The sequence below is a fragment of the Indicator indicator genome, chromosome 21 (genome assembly GCF_027791375.1).
Source record: "Indicator indicator isolate 239-I01 chromosome 21, UM_Iind_1.1, whole genome shotgun sequence".
Lineage (NCBI taxonomy): Eukaryota > Metazoa > Chordata > Aves > Piciformes > Indicatoridae > Indicator > Indicator indicator.
Window position 1 is genome coordinate 18,345,950 of NC_072030.1, and position 12,009 is coordinate 18,357,958.

General features: G+C 44.9%; 1 protein-coding gene across 2 annotated transcripts in view; it reads left to right on the plus strand.

The window, feature by feature from the left end:
• Positions 1-612: 612 nt before the first annotated feature.
• Positions 613-12,009, plus strand: part of CAPRIN1 (cell cycle associated protein 1) — a 39,386-nt gene continuing 27,989 nt past the window's right edge. For both annotated transcript variants that reach the window (XM_054390711.1, XM_054390712.1), the window contains exons 1-2: positions 613-810; positions 9,592-9,654. In XM_054390711.1, the coding sequence (XP_054246686.1) occupies positions 613-810; positions 9,592-9,654 (261 nt within the window). The remainder of the gene's footprint in view (positions 811-9,591; positions 9,655-12,009) is intronic.

Genomic DNA, 12,009 nt, shown 5'->3' on the forward strand with positions numbered 1-12,009 from the left:
CTCCGCCTGGTCAGGGCCGGCACTGCAGCGCGCCGACGGGCGGGCTCAGGCGTTCTCCGCGGACACTCGGAAGCAGCGAGGACCCCGCGCCGCTCGCTCCCGCGCCGCCTCTGTGCCTTACGCGCTGGCGTGCGCGCCCTCGCTCTCTCCCTTAGTAGCGCGGTGCAGAGGTAGCAGGAGCAGCGCGGGCGGCGGGGCCGAGTCGGCTTGAGGCGGCCATTCCTAAAGCGAGGAACGCGGCGCACTGAGTTCCTTCCCCCTCCCCTGGGCCAACTCACGCACACGGTGAGGAGGGTTGGCGAGACCCTCTGGGCACCGGCGGGGCGGGAGGGAAGGGTCGAGTCGAGCCTGGGGGAAGTGACCGTTGGTGGGGCGCGCGCCGCTGGCGGCGGGAGGTTACCTTGTCACGTGACCTGGCGCGTCCCCGCTTGAGTCAAGCCCGCTTGGGGGGAGGCTGAGTGGGCGCGCGCCGGCAGGTGCGGCTCGCGCGCGCGCACCCTGGGCGTGGGGAAGCGGCCGTGTGCGCGCCCGGCCTCCCGCGTGTCTCCTCCGGCGGCCCGTTCTCCCCTAACGCGCTTTCGCTCTCTTCTCTCTCGTCCTCACAACACAGAGATGCCCTCGGCTACCAACAGCACAATGGCGAGCAGCAGCGGGAAAGCGGGGCCGGGTAGTGAGGCTGCTCCGGCGGCAGCGGCGGCCGCCCCCCCGCAGGCAGCGACTGGTGGCAGCATCACCTCGGTGCAAACCGAAGCCATGAAGCAGATCCTGGGGGTGATCGACAAAAAGCTGCGCAACCTGGAGAAGAAAAAGGTGCTCTCCTGTCCCCCTCGGCTGGCTACCGCGGGTTGACTGTCCGTCCCCCTCACCCTCAAGGGTGGGCCCTGGGCCCCTCGGACATCCAGCCTCCTCACCCCAGGAGGTCCCCGGTTTTTGGCAAGCCTTGCCCCCAGCGTCGGGTCGCCTCGAGGGACGTTGGACAGCCTCATCCTTATTTTACTTCCTCGTACCGGCGAGACGGTATCCGGTCTCGTCGGCCATGCCCTCTTGCTCCCCTGGGCGAGGGAGCTTGCGGCCTGCTCGGGTTGTTCCCGGTGTCGCCCCCAGGGGCCGCGCGCTGGAAGGTTCCAGAAGGGCGAGCGCCCCTTTCTTGGCCGTTCGCCTTTCGGGGGTCCCGTCGCCCCTTTCGTCGGCTGCCCTTTCCAGCGGCCCTAGGAGCCGGCCGGGCGTGACCCCTATACTCTCCGTCCCTGTGCGGTAGCAGCGGAGGGCAGAGGCAGGTGGGGTCGTAGCTGTCGCCCTGTTCCAACCCCGCGGGCCGTAGCCCCCTTCTCGCTCCCCGCGAGACCCCTCGGCGGCGCGGCTCCCTTCCCCCTCCTTTTGTTTCCCTCGGCGGGGCCTAGTCCATCCCCGCGCTTGGCTCACCTCAGGGAACGGCCCCTCGTTTCCCTTCTTTTCCCCGGCAGCTCCCTGCCGCCGCCTCGGGAGCGTACCCCCTTCCGCGACCCGGAGCGGTGAGCTGCGGGCAGGGACTGCGGCGGGCCGGGCTCCCCTCGGGGCCCGTGCACATGGAAGCAGAAGCTAACATGGCGGCGGCGGAGGCAGCCTCAGCCTCTCCGGCGGAACTGCATTGTGCGAGCAGCCTGCACAAAGCCGGGGGCCGCCGACCACCCCACCCAGGGATTTTTACATCTCTCTGTTTTCATCGCCTTAAGTTCACCCCTTTAGGAGTCTTAGGTCAACTGAAAGCGGCATTTGAGAGTTTATTTTTAGAAATAGCAGCTACTAAATCCATGGTCCTTGGATGGTTCGAGTTGTGACAGAAGAGAAAAAGGGTGTCGTGGTTACTCACGGTTTATGTGGCACCCACTCAGTGCTCGGTCTTGCTAGATTAAATTTGTCTCAGAGGGCTTTCCAGCTTATAGAGCATGAGGTGTCCGTCAGAAAAATACCAGTGTACGTGTAGCCTAAAAATTTGCTTCAAAGCACTGTACTGGTAAGCTAAAATTAGTGAATAGTAAAAAAAAAAAAAATATTGTCTGCCCTAAAAATAATTTTATGTTGAAGCCCTAAATCTGTTTTTGCACTTAAAAATAAATAGGCACAATTACTATTCCAACTAGCATTCTAGATTGTAATGGTGTTGACTAGTACTTTGTATATGTACAAATGTGCAAATATGTGCAAATATTAGCAGTAAATTAAGTCTGTACGGGTGAATTGCAAATGGAACAAGCTGAGCTTCACCTTTATATATGGGTATAGTATAGTTTCCTACTTTAAAAATGGGTGTTGAATTTTCCCAGTATTTAAAAATGAAATGACAAAAAGCAGCAAGCCAGGAGCTTTTAGATAAGATTTAGCATTGGGATCTCTTCTTGATCCTTGTGTGAACAGTGTTGTGTGTAGATAGGACAAGATGTCTGTCTTGGCAGTAATACGAATGAATGTGCACACACAAGAGTACTGGTCCTCAACTGGAGAAAGAATCCTGGTCTGTATGTCTCCAGTTGTTTCAATACAGTAAAGTAGTTTGAAAACATACAAAAGACATAAAAAATATTTTTCTATGATGTTCAAAACCTGTATTTTAATAACTAAGATTAGCAGATGGGCATTCTTCTAATCTAGTCTGCACTTTGGAGTAATGTGGGTAAGCACATTCCTATTGGTGTGCAGGTCAGCTTTGCTTTCTATTTATCTTTTAAAGTAAATAATTTACACCTAATTTACACTTGGCTTAGTCCATGAATGGACTTCAGGTCAACTTTCATTGTATCTTAAATTGGGAGACTGTTAGGCAGCAGAGTGAAAATTTGTGACACTGGTGTCATGAAGGCACTAGGTTTGGATTGGGTAGCTGTGGCTGCTGTAGCGACTTTTGTGACTTGTGTCATAACAGGCAAATGGAGGGGGTGAAAGTGAAAGGCCTTTCTTCTGAAGATGGCTTCTCTTGAAATATCTCCCAGTAAAATTACTTAAAACATCCCTTTTGGGGGTACTTTATGGTGGGTGGTGTGTACTTAGAAAAGCAGAGCCTTGACAAAGAAAAGCTGGGGGTGCGCTGTCACCAGCAAATTGAAGCTCCAAGATTTCTGTGAGTCTTGATGGTCTGAGGAAGTTCTGAAACCTACTGAAGCAAGACTCATGTAAACACTATAGAAATCATGAGGTAGATTGTTCTTGGTGTATTAAGGCAGAGTTACTAATTTGTGGTCTTGAGCCTCTGCCTTGATGGGGAAATCTAGAGTTCTTTAGTAAATGTTGTGTTCTCTAATAAACAACTTAGTATGCTTTAGTAAAGAGAGCCTCATGTGCTTAAGATCCTGAAACCAAAGCTTATTGTACACATGAGCATCAGTATTTTTATTTCAGTACTTGGTAAATTTACTTAGGTTCACAAATTCATACGTTTTCCTATATTTGGGGTTTTTAATGAGAATTATTTAAAAATTTGTTTAACCATTCAGAAAGTAAAATAGTCCTGGATACTGCACAGACAGTAGTGGGTAAAACCCAGTAAACCTCATGGAAAACTTGTGCATATCTAATCCTTTCTTTGTCAGCAGCTGGTAATGAAGGCCAGTAGAGATGATTCTGAGAATTCTGTATTTGAGAACTACAAAAATATACTTAGACACATGCTGATGAAAAGTACCACCTTAGATTTGAAATGGTGTGTGCATGTTTTAGTAGAGGAATGGGCCTTCTGTGAAGAGATGAGGAAATCATGAAGTAAATTATTCAGTGTCTTGTTTCCTTTTAAACTCTGAGTATAAAATGACCTGACCTTCAAAATACATTACACAATTTGAAATCATAATATTTACAGTTTAGTTCTTCGCTGTTTTTAAAGTTTCTCTATAAGGTAGAAGTACTAGGCTACTAGGTAATACTTTCATTTTCTCTTCCTAAAAGTGATCTCATTGTCTGAAACTAGCATTTAAAGGAACTAGAATAAATTGAATTACTGTTCACAAGTGTGTGTGAAAACATGGCCTTAAGGTGTCTGTGTTCTCTTCATCTCTTTGTGCTTGGAAATGATAGGAGTGCTATTGTGTTTTCTTCCTCTCTTCTTAGATAACTAGATAATTGTGTGTGCCTGGGAGGGGGTAATTGAAGGGTATTTCCTCTACAAGGCCTTCAGACATGCAATTTGAGTCTGTCTTGGCAAGTTTAGTTAATTTAAAAGTTGAGTGAATTTCTCTGTCTAGGTTCTTGTTAGGTGTTTGATGTTAAAATCCTACTGGCTCTCCAGGCTTCCTAGGAGAAAACAGTTTGGTAAGGGCATTTTCTTCTCCCTGCTCTTTCACCCTTTTTTTTTTTTTTTGGGGGGGGTGAAGGGGAGAAATACCTTTGCAAATTAAGTCAGTTGAATGTAGATCAAACTACCTTCTTGATACAGTGACAAATTAAAAAAAAAAAAAACACAACAAAGTTATTGTTCCTTTTAACTTGAGTAATGTAGCATGAGCTGTGTAAAAACAGTTTATAAACCAATATTCCATCAGAAGGACAAAACACCTTGTTTGCTAACAGTTGGTTTAAGGTAGGGGCAGGTGATCACAAAGACTAATCTTGGGCAACTGTAAATGTGAAGTAAGTTATCATGACTTGAGCTTGGTGTGTACAGTTGAAGAGATGGCACAGTGTAGCTGTAGCTAGTAACTTGAGATGCTGTTGCTTTATCAGCCTGTCTCTGAATTTCCAAGGAACTGTAATCCTGACTGGGCTGAAAAATTGATGTAAAATGCCCCTGTCATTACATGAGAATCTTCACTGTAAGAGGAGATAGATTTTTCCAAGTTTTTCTGACTTGGTTCCATAAAATGTTGGATTTCCTATAGGAAAGAGTTACAGACTTGTAGTCAAAGTTGAGCTCAGTCTGCTGTTCTTGAAGATGCAGCTAAGGATAGCAGGGAAGCACCCTGCTTCAAGTTGTCTGTCAGTAGCACCACTCCCAAGTGCTTTTGCACCATTGATGGGGCCACTTGGGTGTTCAAGGCTTGTCTCTCCAGAAATTCTACTTGTGAAGTTTGTTTTCAAATGTAACTTTGGAGATTAAATGTGATTTTTTGAAACCAAGAAGTTAGCTTTAAAACTGTGCATTGAATCTTTCACTGAAACCTCTGTTGGGAGCAATTTTGGATAACAAAGCTTCACTCCTTGAAGAAGCAGATTTATCTGTGAAACTGTGGTGCTTGGTACTCTGGTTTGTGTGTAACTGCTTTATGTAGAATGAGGACTGTTTCTCGCAGCAAGTTCTGTACTAGATACATGAAGAATCCTATGAACTGTGAAGGATCTTCTAAAGATTTTCAGATGCTGCCTTGATGTTTTCTTTCACAAGAAAATACAATAAATGTATTGAGAAGGCAGTCTGCTCTAGAACACTCTTCTTATTTCAGAATTCGCCTGCTGTAAAAGCAACATGTTTTGAACATACATGTGTAGAACACAGTCTAGGTCTCTTGCACTGTAGTGAACTCGTAAATTCATAGTGCTTCTCTAGGAAATGATGTATGGCAATATGGTAAAAGCATGCAAAGGTCCAGAGGCTCACTCATCTGTGGCTTCATTTTGGTCTGGTTCCTGAAGTAATGGGTTTTTTTTATCTGTAGTCAACTCGTGAGAGTTTAAAAGGTTTGTTTTGCAAATCTAACATCTCCATCAGCTCTGCGTTCTGTTGGGAAGGAGTGGGTTTTAGAATCATAGAATCAAGAAGGCTGGAAGAGACCTCACAGATCGAGTCCAACCTGTCACCCTAAACCTCATGACTATCTAAACCATGGCACCAAGTGCCACATCCAATCCCCTCTTGAACACCTCCAGGGATGGTGACTCCACCACCTCCCTGGGCAGCCCATTCCAATGGCCAACCACTCTCTCTGTGAAGAACTTTGTCCTCACCTCCAGCCTAAACCTCCCCTGGCGCAGCTTGAGACTGTGTCCTCTTGTTCTGGTGCTGGTTGCCTGAGAGAAGAGACCAACCCCCTCCTGGCTACAACCTCCCTTCAGGTAGTTGTAGAGAGCAATGAGGTCTCCCCTGAGCCTCCTCCAGGCTAAACAGTCCCAGCTCCCTCAGCCTCTCCTCATAGGGCTTGTGCTCAAGGCCTCTCACCAGCCTCGTTGCTCCTAGCCTTTCTGGCATTGCTATTGCTATGTGTGTTTGGTTGATGGGGCTGCTGACCCAGCTGTCAGTCTGGCTGTGTGGCCGTCCTTGTTGGCCTCTGGGAAGGGTCAGGAATGTGTGATGAGCAGTGTGAAATGTACTAGGCAGCTATTATAAGTTTGGGATTATTTTAGTTGCTTAATGCTGTTAGTAAAATTGATGCAGTTTGAGACCTGTCAGAAGAGACTTAATAGCCCTCTCCATTGTTTCTTTGCTTGTAGTGAAGTGTGCATTCCCACTGAAGCTATTAAAGAGGTTCCCTGCTCCCTTCCACCTTGCAGCTTGTCACAAGCACTTGGGCTGCTCTACCTGGTATAAACGATTGCATTGAAATTACCTGGTTAAATATAGTGCCCCCCTCCTGCTCCTGGCCCCCTTTTTTAAGGGTTATTTTTAATCGGATCATTCCAGTGATCCAGTTTATAGCATACCACTGTACATGACTGTAACAGCACAGCTGAGTGGTCAGGCATACTTAAACATGGTATTGTTTGTGAAGCTAATGTCATGTAACTGCCTTTTTTTCCCCCCCTACTTTAGGTTCATATTTTTGAGGCAATTCAGAAGGGGTAATGAGAACTTGAGCATGAGGGAAAGATAGTTGTTACCGTAATACAGTAACTCGATTTTGGTTTCCTGTTAAAACAAAACCTGGGGCATACATAAGCAGTGAACAGCCCCTCTGCCTCCCCCTGCCCCAGTACCCTCTATGTAGTACTTTTTTCCTTGGGAGCTCCAGAATACTTCAAGTGGAAAAAGCTGAAGTGTGGTGGCTTATCTGCAGAACTGGGGTCTGCTGACTCATGAGCTGTTTAATAGACAATTTCTGGGCTCACTTGGCCACTTGATTATTTCTTTATGCTGGTTTAGCTTTTATGCTTTGAGATCTGTTATCAGTGATAAGTGAGGATGAAGTTGTCTAAGGGCAGGTAGAATTAAGATCTTTACTTCTTGCAGATACTGCAGTAGTTGCTAAGCGGGAATGTTACTGCAGTTATTTACAGCACTACTACTGCTCTGAGATTGCTGTTGGTTGACAGAACAGATTGAAAAGAAAGCATTTTCCTTCTTTAATACTTCTGTGTCACACAGCATTTGGATCTCGCAGTGTCTTAGGGGTGATAGAAAAATGCTTACTTGGCACTCCAGTCTTTCTGATAACATGTAACTACACGCTTGCTTGTTCTCTGCATTGCAGCTAAAAGGGCTTCCAGTATGCTTTCACCTTTCTGATATGAATGTTTTTTAAGGAAGAAAACATGAAGAGAAGTAAATTTTTCTGTTCCTAATGGTTAAGAATACATACACTACCTTTTGGGTTTTAGTTGATAAACTACTGAATAAAAATGAAGAAAGAATTTACACTAAACTTGAATATTTGAGCAATCAAGAAAAAAACTTAGGCACTGTTTATTTTATGGTAATCTGAAGATAGCAGCCTTGCTGCATCAAAGTTGACCTAAGTAGTGTTCCAGAATTTGTTGTTCTGTCCTGTTTGACTGTTGTTGTTTATGGGTTTATGTTGGAAACTGGATCACAGAAACAGTTGGTCTTTTGTAGACCCTGTTTAACCTGACTCTATTAGCAGTCTGTTTGCTGTGCAGCCTAACAAACAATTGCATCAGTGTGACCAAGGGAATTGTGATTTGCAGCATGGGAGTAAGTGACCTGAGCAGGTAGGGACTTTTAAACATCTCTTTGTCTGCAAAGCCAGTTGCTTGTAGGATTTAATCTACCTTGGGTGTTGGAGGCATTGACTAACTTGGCTGGCTTTGCACTGAGGCATTGCAGTTTGAGCTCTTCACTCTTCCTCTGGACTTCACAGCTCAGCTACCATCTCCTGAATCATCAAAACTGCTTCTGTGATTGTCCAGCCATGCCATCATCTATTCTAAAATTAGGATGTGGAAGAGTAAAATGACCTAGTTCCCTGTTGTGGTAGATTTCCAATATACCAAACGCTCTTCAGGGCTGGGCTATTGGTATATTATAAACTGTGGCTGCTTCGTTTGACAGCTACTACCCTGCTGGTGTCTGTCCCCATCATGAAATTCCCAGTAATGTATTTTTTGGAGCACAGGAAGTTCTTTCTTTGACTTCTTGCCTAGGCCGTTGCTGGCTCTGCTGCAGTGAAAGATGAAGTAGTTCAGTGTTGGATTTCCAAAGAGTAAACTGTTTGTACTAGGTGACATCAAAAGGGCCAGTCTCATCAGGGTGGTTATGTGTTTAAGTAAGTGATAGTGGGCATCAAATCTGTTGTAAGAGAAGATTTCCTGCTAAACCACAGACAGATTTTGATCTTTCCAAAAGGTCTGAGGTCAGACATAGAAGTTGAATTAGCCAGAAAAATACCAGTAAAATATTTCCTCTGAAATGTCCTGGAACAAAAATACTAAAGAGAGACCACCAGCAGCACCAAAACCTGTCAGTGACAAACTCTGAAACATCATCAGATGCATCAGGGTCTTAATCTTTTGACATTCAAAAAGAAGCATTGCTGTTTACTTTCCTTTACATGTTGTTTGTGCAAGATTGGGAAAAGAATTGTGAAGGATTCATTTTGAGGCTTTGCTTTTAATAAGATCAAGGAAAATTTCATAAATACACTCATATGAGTGTATTTACACAGCAATGGGGAAACCTTGGAGCTGAATAGTTAGGTGTGTTACTCCTATAGACATTGCTTCCTTTCTAAGAACCTTTCCACGTAGCCTGGAGAATCTCTGTCACTTGGTCTTGCATAAGTTTTGCCTCCTTTTGGCTAATGTCACAGATCTGCATGGTTTTGTACTTAAGCAGGTTAGAGAATTGATCCTGATGGAAATTGACCTAATGATTCCCTTTTCAGTTTCTCCCCATGAAAAAGAAATCTCAATGCTCTTCAACAAAAATATTTTAGAGCTGTTCATGTGAAGTGTATTGGTGGGCACAAATGATTAGAAGCTGTTCTAAATTCGTCAAGGCTATCATAACTGATGCAACTACAAAGAAGTTCTGAATCTTAATTGCATTGATAGTGTTCTTTTTTGCAGTTGTGTTTTTGGTGGTTTAGTGATCCAGTGACGATAATCTCTGACTCAAAACTGAGCTCAGCTCTCTGTTGTTGGGACTAGAAGGTAATGTGCACTGAGAGTGCTTTCCTCTTTCAGAAGGGTGTGTATTTCCTCAGATTCTAACCAGTCATGAAGATGCATTGTGATAGCCACTTAAGGTTAAAATATTTGTCTCTTAGGGAAGTAGTTAAATTGTTTTGACCCAGAAGTCAACTTTTCTTTGGCACTATTTTTACATGATAGTTGGGTCCTTGTGTGATGTGTTACAGTCTGTATTTAATATTGCAGTACCTACTTTTGTTAGCACAGGTAGAAAGAAGCAGTAAACTGATTTTGGCTCTTCCTAATAGCATTTTTCTTTCATTTCAGAGCAAACTTGATGATTACCAGGAACGGATGAACAAGGGAGAGCGTCTGAATCAAGATCAACTGGTAAAAAGGGGAAAAAAAATACTATCCAGATGAAAATGTTTTGTGATCTTGGTGGGGAGGGAGGAGGTGAATTTCACTTGCCTGTGTTGAAAGATAGACTTTTCTGAGCTTTTACTTTGCCTCAGTTTTTTATGACCTGAACCACCTTAATTTTTCTGTTAAAAACTGAAAGAACAGGTAGAGGAACGCGTTTCAGTGTTTTATGCTTGTTGAGGTTAGGTTGTAAAGAATCTGTGGTGAAAACTGGCATGTGTTACAACTTAGTACTGTGAAAGAATTAAATAACACCTTTGAGGATCTCTGTACATCATACTTTTCTTCACAGAAAATGTGCCCAGGGAGAACTTAAGCAGCTTAATCTGTTGGAGGTGGCTTGTAAATATGGTGCAGAGGTGGAGTTTAGACTGAGGGCTCTACAAGTAAGCTATGCCCATGTATCTGTCACAGCTGGCAGTGCAGCAGTTCTAAAACTGGACTTGGTGCATCTCTTCTGCACCTCTCCTTGTTGGGGCTGGTTCTTAAAGTAGGTTATTGTACAGTGTGTCGGTGTGAGCTGAAATTCCCCCCCCCACCGACAATAACCAGGCTAGCTCAGTCTGGAAGCAAATGAAGGCTGTATTTACAAGCAAAGTCTAAAATCTACAATGAAATGCAATGAATATGTACAAATATACAAAATTCACAACATTCACAAATATATACAGTCAACAGAAAAAGCACAACCGATCTCCCTTTGCTTCCCCCCAAGGGGACCCTCCCAAAGGGGCCTCTCTCTCTCCCAGGAGCTTCCCCCCAGACCCCCCTGGACAGAGAAGCAGAGTTTAGTTAGAGCAGAAAGTTGTTAACTTAGCTGCCAAGGTCAGTGTGTTATCTTCAGCCAGAAGAGAAGAAGAAACAGCAGCCAGACAGCCCAGCAACTGGCCCCACTGCAGAACGCAGAATGTGCAGAGTGCCTACTTTGTTTTGGGTAATAGTTCTTAAACATTTCTATCTATCCAATGGAAGTGTTTAGAACAATCGTTATTTTGCTTTCTTACACCCAATAGTGACTTATTTACATTCTTTCACTTTCTCTGTTCTGAACTTTGCAAGGAAAAATTAAAAAGACAGTTTCAAACCATCACAGTCCACCCCTTCTAAACAATTCCATTGGCTGCTACTACCATTTATCTAATCTAAAATAATATCTACAACAATAAGTGAATAAAGACCATAGTCCATTCCGGCTATCTCAGATGCAGATGATTCAAAAGAGTCAAATCACAGGAAAAACAGCAAACAGTTTGTTTCCTCGCAGATGGAGCGAAGGAAGGAACAGGGACTCTCAGGTGACTCAGGGCTCTCAGGGTTCGTGCACCGTAGATCTCATGGACTCTCGGGCGCGATGCTGTATCTGCGCAACACTCTGAATTTAACCTCTCTCAGCCAAAGTTAGATTTCTTCGTGGAATGCACTGAATTTCACCATTTTCTTGCATCACCCAGTAGGTGTGACCAGGACCTTCAGCAGAAACCAGCCCTTGGACAGGTTTGGCCTCTCCTGAAGGAGAAAATACCCAAACAGTTTTGCCTAACAGATTCTTTTCTTTGATAACAGGAACTCTATCACCTTCCTCCTTTCGCAACAAATCTGATTGGGCAGGTCCAGCTCGATTCACTGAACCTCTACTATTCACCAGCCAGGTTGCTTGTGCTAAATGTTTCTCCCAGTTTTTCAATGATCCACCCCCCATGGCTTTGAGAGTGGTTTTCAGCAAACCGTTGTAGCGTTCGATCTTCCCTGCAGCTGGTGCATAGTAGGGAATGTGGAATATCCACTCTATGCCGTGCTCTTTGGCCCAGTTTTTTACAAGATTGTTCTTGAAATGAGTTCCGTTGTCTGACTCAATTCTCTCTGGAGTTCCGTGTCTCCACAGGATTTGTCTTTCCAGACCAAGAATGGTGTTACGTGCAGTTGCATGAGGAACTGGATAAGTTTCCAGCCATCCAGTGCTCGCCTCTACCATAGTCAGCACATACTGCTTACCAGATCGAGAACGAGGTAGAGTGATGTAGTCAATCTGCCAGGCTTCACCATACTTGTACTTGGACCATCGGTCACCGTACCACAAGGGCTTGATCCGCTTTGCCTGCTTAATAGCAGCACAAATGTCACAGTCATGGATGACTTGTGCGATAGCATCCATGGAAATGTCAATGGATCTGTCACGAGCCCATCGGTAGGTTGCATCTCTGCCTTGATGTCCTGACGAGTCATGGGCCCACCGAGCTAAGAACAGCTCACCTCGGTGTTTCCAGTCAAGATCAGGATCAGAGTTTGTGTCCACCTGGGAAACTCTTGCAGCTAGATCTGCCT